General features: G+C 45.3%; 2 protein-coding genes across 5 annotated transcripts in view; one reads left to right on the plus strand and one right to left on the minus strand.

Moving 5' to 3' along the window:
- Positions 1-239: 239 nt before the first annotated feature.
- On the minus strand, positions 240-3,744 carry LOC147199703 (retinol dehydrogenase 8-like). 3 transcript variants are annotated; one of them, XM_086119180.1, is made up of 6 exons: positions 3,601-3,744; positions 2,867-3,028; positions 1,739-1,918; positions 1,135-1,228; positions 701-884; positions 240-536 (listed from the first exon to the last, which is right to left on the minus strand). In XM_086119180.1, the coding sequence occupies exons 1-6, from the start codon at positions 3,707-3,709 to the stop codon at positions 441-443; spliced, it is 825 nt and encodes a 274-aa protein (XP_085975306.1). In that variant the 5' UTR covers positions 3,710-3,744; the 3' UTR covers positions 240-440. The 3 variants fall into 3 exon arrangements, with proteins under 3 accessions (XP_085975306.1, XP_085975305.1, XP_085975307.1); XM_086119179.1 differs by having other exon boundaries at positions 240-609; XM_086119181.1 differs by lacking the exon at positions 1,739-1,918 and having other exon boundaries at positions 240-609.
- Positions 3,668-12,966, plus strand: part of LOC147199704 (uncharacterized) — a 35,410-nt gene continuing 26,111 nt past the window's right edge. The window contains exons 1-2 of one of the 2 annotated variants that reach the window (XM_086119176.1): positions 3,668-3,795; positions 5,078-5,201. In XM_086119176.1, coding sequence (XP_085975302.1) covers positions 3,736-3,795; positions 5,078-5,201 — 184 coding nt within the window. In that variant the 5' untranslated portion in view covers positions 3,668-3,735. Of the gene's footprint in view, positions 3,796-5,077; positions 5,202-11,511; positions 11,629-12,966 lie in introns of those variants that run through there. The other variant, XM_086119177.1, reaches the window with a different exon arrangement.

The following is a 12,966-nucleotide window of genomic DNA, read 5'->3' on the forward strand; positions in this document are numbered from 1 at the left end:
TTCTTTTTTCACATGTGAAATGTCATAAACGGCCTATCAACATTCTTTTTCATATGTGACACCTTATGTAAAAGTGTGTGTATCTGATTGCTAATTACTCAACTCAACTGTATTTATATTTAAAAAGCTAAAGCTGTACTCCCAAACAAAGTGCTCTGCATAAAGTCAAAAACGGACATAAAAAAAAAAACAAAGTTAAAACAATACATTCATAACAAACATTAAATTCCTTGCCTTCGTCAAATGCTCAAATGACAGGGATTGGTTTATTACAGCAGTTGTACATACAAAAGAAAATATGACACTAACACTGGCTGCACCCCTCGTGATGATGTAGTCTTAGCTGAGATGAAGTCATTCCCCAGCAGTTGTTAGGCTTCCTTAGTTTGGCGACACGGCGCGGCTCCTCAGACAGCCGCAGGTGAGGTACTTCATGGCAGTCATGCTGATGTGCATGAGCGAGCCCAGGTTGAAGAGCATGTGGTAGAAGGCGTGGACCGACAGGCCGCCCGTCTCGTCGGCGTACTTGAGGGCCACTATGGGCGTGTACAAAGGGTTGGTCAGATTGCGGAATCGCGGACTGCTGGCTTCGATCACCTTCTTGGTGCACTGTGAAAATGGCAGCGGTGGCAAGAGTACTCGCACTGTGGACTGAAGCAGGAGCATGTATACAGTACTTGTGTAAAAAAAAAGGTCTTACTCTGGCTATGTCATCCGGCGTTTGTCCCAACGTCTCAAAAATGTCCACGGAAGACGGCAGGTAGACGTTCTTGAAGTAGTGCACCGTGTCCGGGTCGGTCCCCGGGTACTCCTTCTGCCGCACGTCTTGTATCATCTTGGCCTCAAACTCGGTGTGAACTGGGCCAGGCTCGATCATCGACAACCTGAGAAGGAAAAGGCCAAATATGAAGAACGGCGGTTCTCAAACTGAGCTCCAAGGGTCCCTCGGCTGTAGCTTTCGGGGAGCTTTTCCTAATCCAGTTCAACACGGCGTTAAGGGGACCACACTGTATTTATGAATAATTGGTGTTCAAATTGTGAGAGGGTCCTGGGAAAAAAAAGTCTCCTCCAGTGTAAGGTGTCCCCCGAATCCCAAAATGTTTGAGGATTCCTGACATATCAAATGATGCTTACGTGACGTTGAACTTCAGCAGCTGCACGGCCAGACTCTCGCAGAAGCCCTCCATGGCAAACTTGGAAGCCGCGTAGACGTCGTTGAAGACCACTCCTGTTCAAAGAAAACCAACCAAAAGAGGGTCTCCTGTATATAGGACCGGAATCGGTCCGTAAATGATTTTTTTTTTAATTTACGATAAACGATGTATGTTTGTTCACCTATCTATGCCAGCAGTTGGTCGTGAGAGGGCGAGACCTTAAATGCTCTTCCATTAGATGGCAGCACGTTGAATTGCGCATGTTGATACGACAGAATAATCGCTTTGTGTTTGACTAAAAAGGCCAAGACTCCACACTAAGCGAGTGAATTTGTGAGTAAAGTTGAACAGCGATGCTCACGATTCCCGTCTACTTTTGGCAACAAAAAATGAATGTAAAATATGCGCCTTGACTCAATTAAACAGCGATTGGCGAGAGCTTTGTTTCTGCTGTCCGTTTTGTCTCTGCTGGCGGTCTTCAAAGGGACAGCGGTTTTACTTTGCTCTCAATTCATCACTTGAAGTCACAATGCAATTTTTCCCAGCGTTCTTGAGTGCAGCTTGAGGAAGTGGCCGCCGCCCACCTTGGAGCCCCATGACACTGCTGACCACGATGATGTGTCCCCCTTTGCGTCTCTTCATGTCAGGCATCACTTCCTTGATCATTCGGATCACACCAAAGAAGTTGGTTTCGAACACCTTCTTCATCTCCTCGATAGGAATGCTCTCCAGGGGGCCCACCAGGCCGATGCCCGCGTTGTTGACTAGTCGGGGGGAAAAAAAACACAACTTGGTTCGGTGAATTGGCTCGGTTAGGTCACGACATCGTCGGAGTCTGCAGTGTTTCTGGTGAGTCCGTTGACTCAAGTCGGTCACACGATGAAACCAACCCTCTGTGTTGTTTCTTTTCCAAGATCCTCTGATTTGTTTTCCAATCTTGAGATGGCCTGGCCCCACCTTACCTCTCTGAGCTCAAGTCTGCGGCCCAGACACTACTAGATGTAGCGAGAACTAAGCGGAGGCATCCGAGCGTCCCAGTCCCCTGTGGATCCAATGAGTCCTCTCCCTTTAAGTCCACCCAATCATTTTAGACCAGGGTGTTCAGCGAGTCGAACCGAAGTCCGTGTCACGATTTCTCGGAGTCCGCGAACTTAACTCGGGCAACCGATTCATCGGAATACGACAGCGAGTTTTCGTACTCCAACCAGGCACCCAATTCACCCGAGTCTGCAGTGTTTCTTGGCTCAGTGAACTTCTGAATATGTTGTTTCTGGAATGCCGGTCGCGCAGCCCAATCATTTGAGTCGCGCAGCCGAATCGTTTGAGTCGCGCTGCCGAATCGTTTGAGTCGCGCAGCCGAATCGTTTGAGTCGCGCAGCCGAATCGTTTGAGTCGCGCTGCCGAATCGTTTGAGTCGCGCAGCCGAATCGTTTGAGTCGCGCAGCCCAATCATTTGAGTCGCGCTGCCGAATCGTTTGAGTCGCGCAGCCGAATCGTTTGAGTCGCGCAGCCGAATCGTTTGAGTCGCGCTGCCGAATCGTTTGAGTCGCGCAGCCGAATCATTTGAGTCGCTTGCTTCAACCGAATCTTCTTGTCGATTTTTTTTGGGGGGGGGGGGGGGGGTTCCCCCCAGCGACTCTTCTTACTCAAGTCACCCGATCATCCTTGTCGGCGGTGTCGGCGAACCGGTCGTAGCGTTCCAGGCGACTCACTAAGGACATCGACGTGGCGATCCTTGATGCCGTTGATGCACTGTTTGACCGACTCGTCGCTGCACACGTCCAGCACGGCCAGAGAGAGCGTTTTCCCATACGCTTCGCCGGCGGCTTCCACCAACTTGTCCTTGCGCTTCAGGTCCCGCATCGTAGCCACGACTGCGGACGGAGCAAGCAAAGCAAATACCTCCAGTGGTACCGAATTGTCTTTGACTGTCATAACACCACTTTGTTAGCCACGCGACAGATTTTGTGACGATCTCCACTTCGGTGATTTCCAGCGGGAATGAGGCCGAGGCTACAAACGGCGGAGCAGAGATTACGGCTCAACGAGGCTATAAAAAGACGGCCACTGCGCCGCGCCGTGTCAAACCGAGTTCACTGGCTGACACGTAACACACAAAAGATGCAGTTGAGTGGGTGTCGTTTGAAGGATTCGCCGCTTTGCCTGCGTTGCGCGGACAAAATGGCGAACGCATCATAAATCGTGTCAAAGTGGTGATGGGATGGACGGATTGGATGAATTGATGCTAAAGATGCTCACGTGCGCCAAATGTAACGCAAAGTAGCCTTCGCGGACTCTCTGTGCGCATGAGATACTTGACATATTGGTATTAGTGTCCCGGAATAGCCCTCGGCAGCCCCCATCATTATTGCAACCTATCTTCCGCGCAGTTTATTTGATTGATTTTGGACGCGTAGCAATATGAATTAGGAATGACTGCACCTACCATGGTAGCGCTTGTCTGCGTCCTTGGCCAGCATGACGGCCATCCTCAGGCCGATGCCCGACGAGCAGCCGGTGATCAACACCACTTTCTGGTTTCCGCCGCTCGCCATCTGTGTCCGCTGAAGGCCGGGGCGGGATGAGTGCCCACACCCCTAAGAGGATCAAAGTCACATGGACAAGACGCGGATTAACCTCGGTGAGTCCCGCGGCTCAGGTCCGGTGCAACACGGCCTCCCCCTTCTTTTTTTTTCTTCTATTTTTATTTACAAAGAGAAAAAAAACACAAAGAGAAATTATTTGTTCGTGGGTCTGAGAAGTGCTTTTTAGCCATGTTTTTCAGGAGCAAGACCCATCTCAGGTCAATTTAATTATTGCAAAGACAAAAAGGATTGAACATTACATGGGTCATTTTGGATTTCTGGATGTTAACGGTGATTTTGCATTGTCTCCCCCAACCCCCCATAAACTGAATCATGAAGAAAAGTACATTGTCTTTCTTTAAATGCACGGCTCCAGATGGCCCCTACATGGTGGCATTTTGTTCCTGAAATTTGAGACGGCGCAAGTACATTTTCATCGACTCGCATCTGTGTGACCAGTAAATGTATTTTCTTGAAACGTGGAGTACATTCTATCAATTATGATCACATTTTTACGACATTTAGCTCCCGGGGAAGAACCAAATTCCCAATTTTAGTAAAAAAAAAAAAAAAAAGCCACATTTATGGAAAACGTGTGTTCAGTGTGCTCTAATCCCAGCTGCCTTCTTCACCCCCATAAACAAAATGTCTTTCCAAAAGCAAATGGCCGCTTTTTGAACTTTTATAGGTGGTTTTTTTTGACCGAATTAGGAGTGAGACCATTTTACGTTTTATTTTTATTGTGTGCCTGCGCGTGTGCGTGTGTAGAATGGCATGGCAAAGACACACAGGAATCTTCAGAAGCATATTTTTATTGGTTGAGCAGCAGTTTCGTCCTGTCCTAGCATGCTTTAACTGTGTGTGTGTGTGTGTGTGTGTGTGTGTGTGTGTGCATGCGTGCATGTAGGTGTGTGTATGGGTGCGTGTGTGTGTGTGTGCGTGTGCGCAAACTAAAGATGGCACAAGTGTTCATTTGTAATTATGCGTATATGTCTTGTGTAATTTCCCGCACTTACTCGAGTAGTCACTTAATAATGCTAATTAAAAGAGAAATGAGGTGGATGGAGTTTCATCAAGAGGAAGGAGGGAGAGAGGAAAGGAGGAGGTGGAAGGAGGGGAGAGAAAGTGAGGGAAAAGGAGTACAGGGTGGGAGGGAAGAGTGAACGTGCAATAATTAGAGGGGAATTTTTCTTCCCTCCCTGCCGTTGTCATTTTCCGCCATCCAGAAAAAAAAAAACCCGAACCAAAAAAAAACCAAAAAACAACGCGCGTGGCGTCTCTGCTCGCTTGGAAATTGATCACTTGAATTGATTGAAGGCTTCCTTCTTGATTGATTAGGAGGAGCAGCGGCGGGAGGGAAGGAAAGGAGGCCGAGAAGACGTCGGACGAGGCAGGATGCGGAGGAAGGATGGATGGACGCTGCTCCTCTTCTTCACCGTCGGGCTTCACAGCTCAATAGCAGGTAGGAGGAAGGCTTATTCGTCAGAACAAACCTTTTTTTATTCTATTAAAAAGAAAAATTGCTCATTGGCCAAGAAAAAAAAAGTCACGTCAGTGGTACCTCAACTTACAAGTGACCCCCACCTTTGAATTTTTGAGTTATGGGACTTCGCCCGTCCAATTATTAGTCCGCAGTTGTGTGCAAACATTTTGGTTGCGTGCGCCAGATGGTGGCAGCGAACGTCGCAGTTTGGCAATTTTGAGCACGTCTTCGGAAAGGAGTCAAGTGTTTGCATTCAGGATGTTGATTGCTACTCCCGGTCGAAGGTTACCATCAAACTAATCATGCTGTCAAACAAGCGAAATGCATTAACTTTTGCGTTAAAAGTGCACAAGCTTAATGCTCACGCAACGCGGCAAACGCCATCGATGGACTAACAAAACCAGCATCAATATTGTAAAGGGCAGCAACACAGCATAACGCAAGCACTATATTTCTGCAAAAATATAATATAATATAAAATATAGTATTGCAGGAAAAAAAATCGACATTAACAAAACTATATTTCTGGAAAAAAATGTTTTTTTAAAAAAAAAAGAATGGATATTCTTGAGACAAAAGGTTGTATACCCCCCAAAAAACAAATATAGATAGATAGATGGTTTTCAAGCCAGGCTGACTTTCTGTGTCCTCTGCGGGCTGCCTGTCCTCACCCCCCCCCCCCAATCGGCCCTGAGCGACACCTTGTTAAAATATCCCAAACCGCCATCTTGTGCGCAAACATGCTCATTATCGTGCTCTAAGTACACGGCCAAATGTCATTGTCTTGTTTTCGTCACATTCAAAGAGGGAAAAAAAAAGGAGCCGCTTGTTGATAGGCAGGGTTCGCAGAGCTCAACGATTGAAACAAAAATGATGCCATTTCAAACATTTTTCTCTGACTATCGGCTGATGTGGGGGTAAATCGTTGGAGGATTTCACAATTGAACCCGATGAAAGAAATTGCACTTGTTGCTAGGCAGAGTTCATCGGGATGGACCGCCCCAGAAGCCGATGACAAAAATTTGCGGGCGGACTAAGTTCATGGAGCGATCACAATCTCCCGATGGGAAAGGTTGGCCGTCTGTTGCCAGGATAACGCGTCGTTTGAATCGCAGCAGCCTCTTAGAACAAGAAAATCAATTTGCCACTCGTTGCTCGATCCGGTTCGCATCGGCTCAAACTTCCGATGAAGGGAATGACCACTTGCTGCAATAATTCGCCGGACCGGACTCATAACTGCCCCTTCGAGCGGCGAAACAAAGTGCCGCGCGCCAATGGATGCTAGCTTCAGTTCCAATTGCCAAATTTGAGTATATGTGGAGAAATTTGTTTTCGATAATCCATTTAAGAATCAAATAGAAGCCATTTGGTGCGTTCAGTGCCCCCAAGGCAGAGCGGCCAATGTTAAGTTACAGATCAAAGACATGACGGGTGATTTTTCATTTCTCAAATTTCTTCTTCTTATTATCCAAATGGTGGCTCTTATTATTGCGGGGAGCTGTACACTCGCTGCACATTGACTCGACACATGTCATCGATGTGTTTGGACTTGCTCTTCCATACCTGCTCTTACTTTGCGCCTCGCTGCATTTTTCAACCCTGCGCTGCTGCTTCATACTCCGCCGAACTGTGTGAATGCCGCTCATTTTTTTAAATGCCTGCTCGTGTTAAGATAAGACAACTTTTATTTGTTTCACAGTGGAGAAATTCCCAATTTACAAATTTGTACTAGATTTACTTTTCAAGCCACTGTTGCCTTTCTTTTAGCTTACCAGTCAAGTGCTGCGTGTTTTTTGTGTTTTTTTTGTACTCCCTAAACTCGTCCGCTTTAACTTCACTTAGTTCATTCCCTCACTGTAAAACACAAATATGAGCCGGTCAAATCAAAGGTCACCACATTAGCTATACTCCAGATTCAACACAAATATTCTACCTTCATCCTTAGAGAGACGTTTACTTCCCCTGGTTATAGTGGACCTAACTTGTCGGTGATCGTTTTTAGTTGTTATAGCACTCGATTGTGGGCTGGAAACCAGCTGAGCGTTTTACCCGTGTACTGCCCAAAGACGGCCGGGCTGGGCTCCGGCACGCCCGCGACCTTTGTGAAGATAAGCGGATCACTCAACTCAACTCAACTGTATTTCTAGAGCACTTTCAAACAGCCATCGCTGCACACAAAGTGCCGCACATGGAGCGCTACACAACAATAAAGCAACAAATCGGTAACGAAAACCGGATCACATAAATTGATGGATTCTTTTGGTTGCATTACAAACTTAAAAGCATTCTCTCGCCGTGTTGTTCGACGAAATGAATGAATGACAAGTTGGCAGGTTCGTTGCCAGGCAGAGTTCATAGGCCTCAACCCTAACTGCCCCGAGGGCCAATGAAAAGATGTGCTGAGGCAGAGTTTTTGTCAAACTGAAATCACAACCACCACATGGGTCAGTGAAAAACGGATTGAGTTGCCGCTGGGACAAAATGGGCCATAGGGAGGATGTAGTTCGCCAGACAAAGCCATCTGGCTCCCCTTGCGACTCTCTTCCCCCGCACTTCTTTCAGGAGGTTCTCCCGAGTGTTGGCGCATCAGTCTTGGATATCATCAACAGCAGCCTCTCTTCTGGTGTAGTTCCCCAACAGTTTAAACATGCTGTGGTCCAACCCTTGATCAAGAAAGCTGGCCTTGATCCAGATGTGCTGTCAAGTTTCAGGCCCATTTCCAAGCTGCCTTTCATTTCCAAAATTCTGGAAAAAGTCGTGCACATGCAGTTGAAAATTTTCTTGGATGAACATAACATCTTGGAGGTCTTCCAGTCAGGTTTCAAGACGATGCATAGCACGGAGTCAGCCCTGTTACGCGTTTCTAATGACATCCTCCTGGCAAATGACTCTGGAGACCACGTGTGTCTAGTTTTATTGGACTTAACTGCAGCATTTGATACAGTGGATCACAGTATTCTGCTGTCTCGTTTGCAGCACTTGGTGGGCATTGGCGGCAGTGCTCTTGAGTGGTTTAGGTCCTATTTAGCTGACAGAACCTTCTGTGTCAGCCTTGGCTGCTCTGAGTCACGCACTGCTCCCCTGTCATGTGGTGTTCCACAGGGCTCAATTCTGGGGCCTCTGCTGTTCTCGCTGTATCTGCTCCCATTGGGTTCCATCTTAAGGAAACATGGTATTCCCTTCCACTGCTATGCAGATGACTGCCAGATCTATGTCCCACTGAGCAAGAAAGACGCCTTCTCATTAAGGCCACTCCTATCCTGTCTGGAAGAAATCAAAACCTGGATGGCACAAAATTTCTTGAGATTCAATGAAAAGAAGACAGAGGTGATATTGTTTGGTCCCAGTGGCCCTTGTACATTCCATCCTGTAGACTTGTGCCCCCTGTCTCCTTATCTTAAGTCAACAGTCTCAAACTTGGGCCTTAAACTGGACAGTGATTTCAAACTCGATCGGCAAATTGGTGCCGTTGTTAAATCCAGCTTCTTTCACCTTAGACAGCTGGCCAAAATAAAACCTCTCCTCTCACATGAACACTTTGAGATGGTAATTCATGCCTTTGTCACATCCCGGCTCGATTACTGCAATGCCCTTTACTTTGGAGTCAGCCAGTCCTCCATTAAGCGCCTTCAGCTGGTCCAGAATGCCGCCGCTCGCCTCTTGACTGGTACTCGTAAGAGGGAGCACATAACTCCTACTCTGGCATCCCTTCACTGGCTCCCCATTCATTTTAGAGTTATTTTCAAGATCCTCTTATTTGTTTTCAAATCTCTGAATAATCTCGCGCCACCTTACCTCTCTGAGCTCATCCGCCCCTACACACCTGCCCGGCGCCTCAGGTCTGTGGACCAGACTTTATTAGAAGTACCAAGAACTAAACTGAGGCTCAGAGGGGATCGAGCCTTTTCTGTTGCTGGTCCCTCTCTCTGGAATGACCTCCCACTAAACATTCGGCAAGCCTCCTCGCTGCCCATCTTCAAAACCCTCCTCAAAACTCACTTGTATTCTTTGGCATTCGACTCAGCATGACTTAGATTTGTTCTTGGTTTTACTGTTTGGTGCTTTCTACCGCCTTTATTACCGATTTGTCTTACTGTTTATTGTGCATGTTAAATTGCTCCATGTACAGCACTTTGTATGCAGCGATGGCTGTTTGAAAGTGCTCTATAAATACTGTTGACTTGACTTGACTTGACTTCAAGCTCATATCTAATTTTCCGGTTGTTGCTAGGCAAAATTCACGGGGCTCAAACTTTGGCCGGGTGGGAACTTGATCGCAAGCTTTACACCTGGATGACTAGAATTCCACCCGTCAGTCATTCCTGGAAAGATGAACATACTTGCATACACGACTTTGTGTGTTGTCAATAATGCGAACAGTCAAGTCTGGCCTGGGGGCTTAGCGTGCTCGCTTGTAGCCGCTAGCGTGACCTCCACTAAGTATTTCCACTATTCCCCAAACACCTCCGTAAATGTTTTTTTTTTTGATCATTCGAAACACCCAAAAAGTCTGATTTTAGTAAAAAAAAAAATGCAAATGACAATCAAAATATTGTTTCCCTTTCTGGGGTTTGCTTATTTCTCCTAATACTAAACAAGGGTTTGAACAGGTTTTTCTCACATCAACTTCCACAGGAATAATCTATATATTTTTTTCTTTATATATTCATATTCTAGTCATTTTATACAAGTCATATTGTATAAGAATATATCAATTAATGTTCATTTTGTCAAAAACATCAATCTAACCACGAGCCCGAATCAATTAATTTTCTCATGTCGGGTTTTATAGTTGACCAATGCGAGCACAGCAAAATGTTTGCTCTCAAAAAAATTCTAACGTGGACACCGCCATATAGTGGGCGCAAGTGAAATCGTTGCCCACGAGACCAAAAAAAGAATAAATAAAATCGGGCCAAGCAACTGTTTGTGTCTCAACAATCGCGTCAGTCGTAAGTGGAGCTATCAGGAACATTTTGGAACGTGCTGGACAGTGTGATGGTGGAGGAATGCGCTCCTCGCTCTTTGTTCACGATGAGACCCGTAAAAAAAAAAAAAAAAATAGGAAGAATGTCGGAGCCCCGCTGACTCGCAACATGATGACTTTGAAATGCCTTTGACACCCCAGCGAGACCTGCGATCTACTGGGATGCTCGTGCTAATGATCCATCCACTTTATCGTGCATGTGTGTGTGTTGTGTAAGGCAGCAGGAGAGATTTTTCCATTGTTTTTGGTCAAGGAGGAAATTAAACACATGCTCCCTCCATTCTATCATTTGACTTGGAGACATGCTTCCCTTTTCCTCTTGGTTTTGGATGTTTTTTTTCCCTGCATGAAAACAATACACTTTGCTATTTTTACTCGTTTTCTTCCAAAGCAATGAGAAAATGTGTTTAATAAAACCTCGAATTTTTTTTTAATGTAATGTATCTAATTGTATCTAATCTAATGAATTTGAATTTTTAAAACGCTTGCATTAGCTCAAGGTTTTTAAATGGGAAGACAATTTGCAATTTTGGTAGCAAGGAAGCAAAGAACACCATATCGACGTATATGATTTACTTTTGCGGGCCAGATACATCGATGTGGAGGGGCTGGATCTGGCTCGCGGGCCTTGACTTTGACACCTGTGTTTTAACCCAACAGCCAAGAAAAGTCATTTTAAGTGTTCTTTTCTCCTTCCCAAGCAACAAGGAAAGTCATTGTTGTTGTTGTTTGACGTCACCATTTTTTGGGATTAAATATTTTAAAAATCATACTCAAAGTTGAAATGTATTTTTTGTTATTTTTCCAGAATAAAACTGATTAAAAAAGGTTTTGTGGGGGGGAAAAATCCAAAATTATTCTTTTTTTTTCAGATAAAGAACATTTCTTAAAAATAAGTTAATTTGATTGTGATTACAATAAAATTGTTTTTTTCCCCCCACTTCATTTTTAATCCGACATCATTTTTGTTTTCCATCTTAAAGCTGCATCATATCAAATATTTCACTGCAAAAAGTTAAAATGTTGCTTTTTATTTGTTTTAATTTCTTGCTGGTCTGCACGCTTCAGACTCGCCAATCGAATTGGACCTGTCGTTCACATCAGAAGCCAGTTTCGTGTCTCCAACCATGGCTGCCCCACAAACACGTTACATTCTTTGCCTGAGCTCACATGATGACACACTAATCACCAACACGCACTTTACCGCAAACATCCCATCTGCCCCCCCGCCCCCACACACACTCCGATAAGTTGTTGACTGTTCAATAAGATTGACGGTGGATAAAAGTATTGGGACACGTGTCGGAAGTCAAAGGAAGTCCGATACTCCAGAGGATGAGGAATGATTAACGGATCGGTAACTTTATGCTTCGTTCAAATGCTCCTCAGGCCATGCAGCTGCAACGCCATTCCGTGCGTGTGAGTGTTGTCATCCGATACTCCATTGTGTTAAGTTTAGCTCCTTTGCTTTGTTGAATAAAATTTGCACGCAGGTGCACACACACCTCTAAAACAGTGGCAACGCCAGTTACAAATATGCAGACGAAACATTTTTTCAGTCCCTCGTCATAAAATGGGGATAAACTTTCATTCTATGTTTACTCTGGAGAACGGGGGGGGGGGCGGCATGTGGAAATAAATTTTGGAATTGTGTACTGTACATACTGTACATACTCTGCGCCTGCCACGTGCGCGCGTTTGTTTGGAGAGCAAACTGTCCGTGTCTCGTCTTGTCCCGCTCACGCCAACGTTTGTCGTCCCACTTGACTGAATGACCAAAAAAAAAGAAGCAGAGGCTAACTTCACACAAGCTCGTCGTCACGCATATGTTGACGCCATCAAAAAATGCTGAGGCTCGCTGTCTGCACAAAAGCAACAAGGGAAGCAACACTCTTATTTCGATAGCTAGCTAGTCAGCAAGCTAGATGGATCAGGTCAATGTTAAAGTGATGCGCTGTGCTGTGTTTTGCGTCTGAGTTGCGTTGTAAAGCTGCTTTATTTTTCTGCTTCTGTTGGTTTTCCCCTCACACAAGAAAAGGCTATTTTTGTTTTTTGTTGTTTTTAGCCGAAATAGCCGGGTGATTTTTTTTTTTTGCTTGTCCGTTTATTTGTGTGTGTGTTGTTTTGCCTTGTTTTCTTTTAAAGCTTGAAGTCGACTGACCTCTTATGACATGTTTGGGGATTTTTCGACTCCCTTCTGCTACTGTTGTGTGACTATCACGCTCTGAGGTGTGACGAAATTCCAGCCAACAAGGCATCTTAATCTTCACATTATAGTTTGAGTACAAAAAAAAAATCGGAAGTCATTCAACCCCTTAGTTTCTTGACAAACCACCGAGCGTGGCCATTTTTGTTGTTGTTGTTTTTTTCTTTTTCGGATAAAAGCGAAACCTTTCAACATTTTTATTTTTGAGGCAGAGCTACTTTGTCGTCATCTCGTTTTAGCTCAGCGACCGGACAACAGACATTTTAAGGCAAGTTTCTCAGACAGTAAAAGCAACAATAAAAGCAAATCATTTTGTGGTCACCACATAAAGGTAAAAATTACACACGCATACGCAATACATCTGGCAGACTTCAACGAGACGTGTGTGTGTGTGTGTGTGTGTGTGTGTGTGTGTGTGTGTGTGTGTGTGTGTGTGTCGCGCGCGCGAAAGCTTTACGTCATGCTCACAAATCCACGTGAAGATGATTCGCACCGGTCGAGACATGTCAGCCACTTCTTAGCTTCTCTCTCCGAGCTCCTTTTCGTGACTT

The sequence above is a fragment of the Hippocampus guttulatus genome, chromosome 9, assembly GCF_054856545.1.
Source record: "Hippocampus guttulatus isolate MCC_2025c chromosome 9, RoL_Hgut_1.0, whole genome shotgun sequence".
Taxonomy (NCBI): Eukaryota; Metazoa; Chordata; class Actinopteri; order Syngnathiformes; family Syngnathidae; genus Hippocampus; species Hippocampus guttulatus.

Excerpts from the sequence above, each read along its gene's own strand:
- LOC147199703 (XM_086119179.1), bottom strand. The coding sequence starts at position 3,709 with ATGGCGAGCGGCGGAAACCAGAAAGTGGTGTTGATCACCGGCTGCTCG. Across the intron at positions 1,229-1,738 it reads CAGTGTCATGGGGCTCCAAG|GAGTGGTCTTCAACGACGTC; the intron begins GTGGGCGGCGGC and ends TTCTTTGAACAG. Across the intron at positions 610-700 it reads CGCCGGATGACATAGCCAGA|TGCACCAAGAAGGTGATCGA; the intron begins GTAAGACCTTTT and ends CCATTTTCACAG.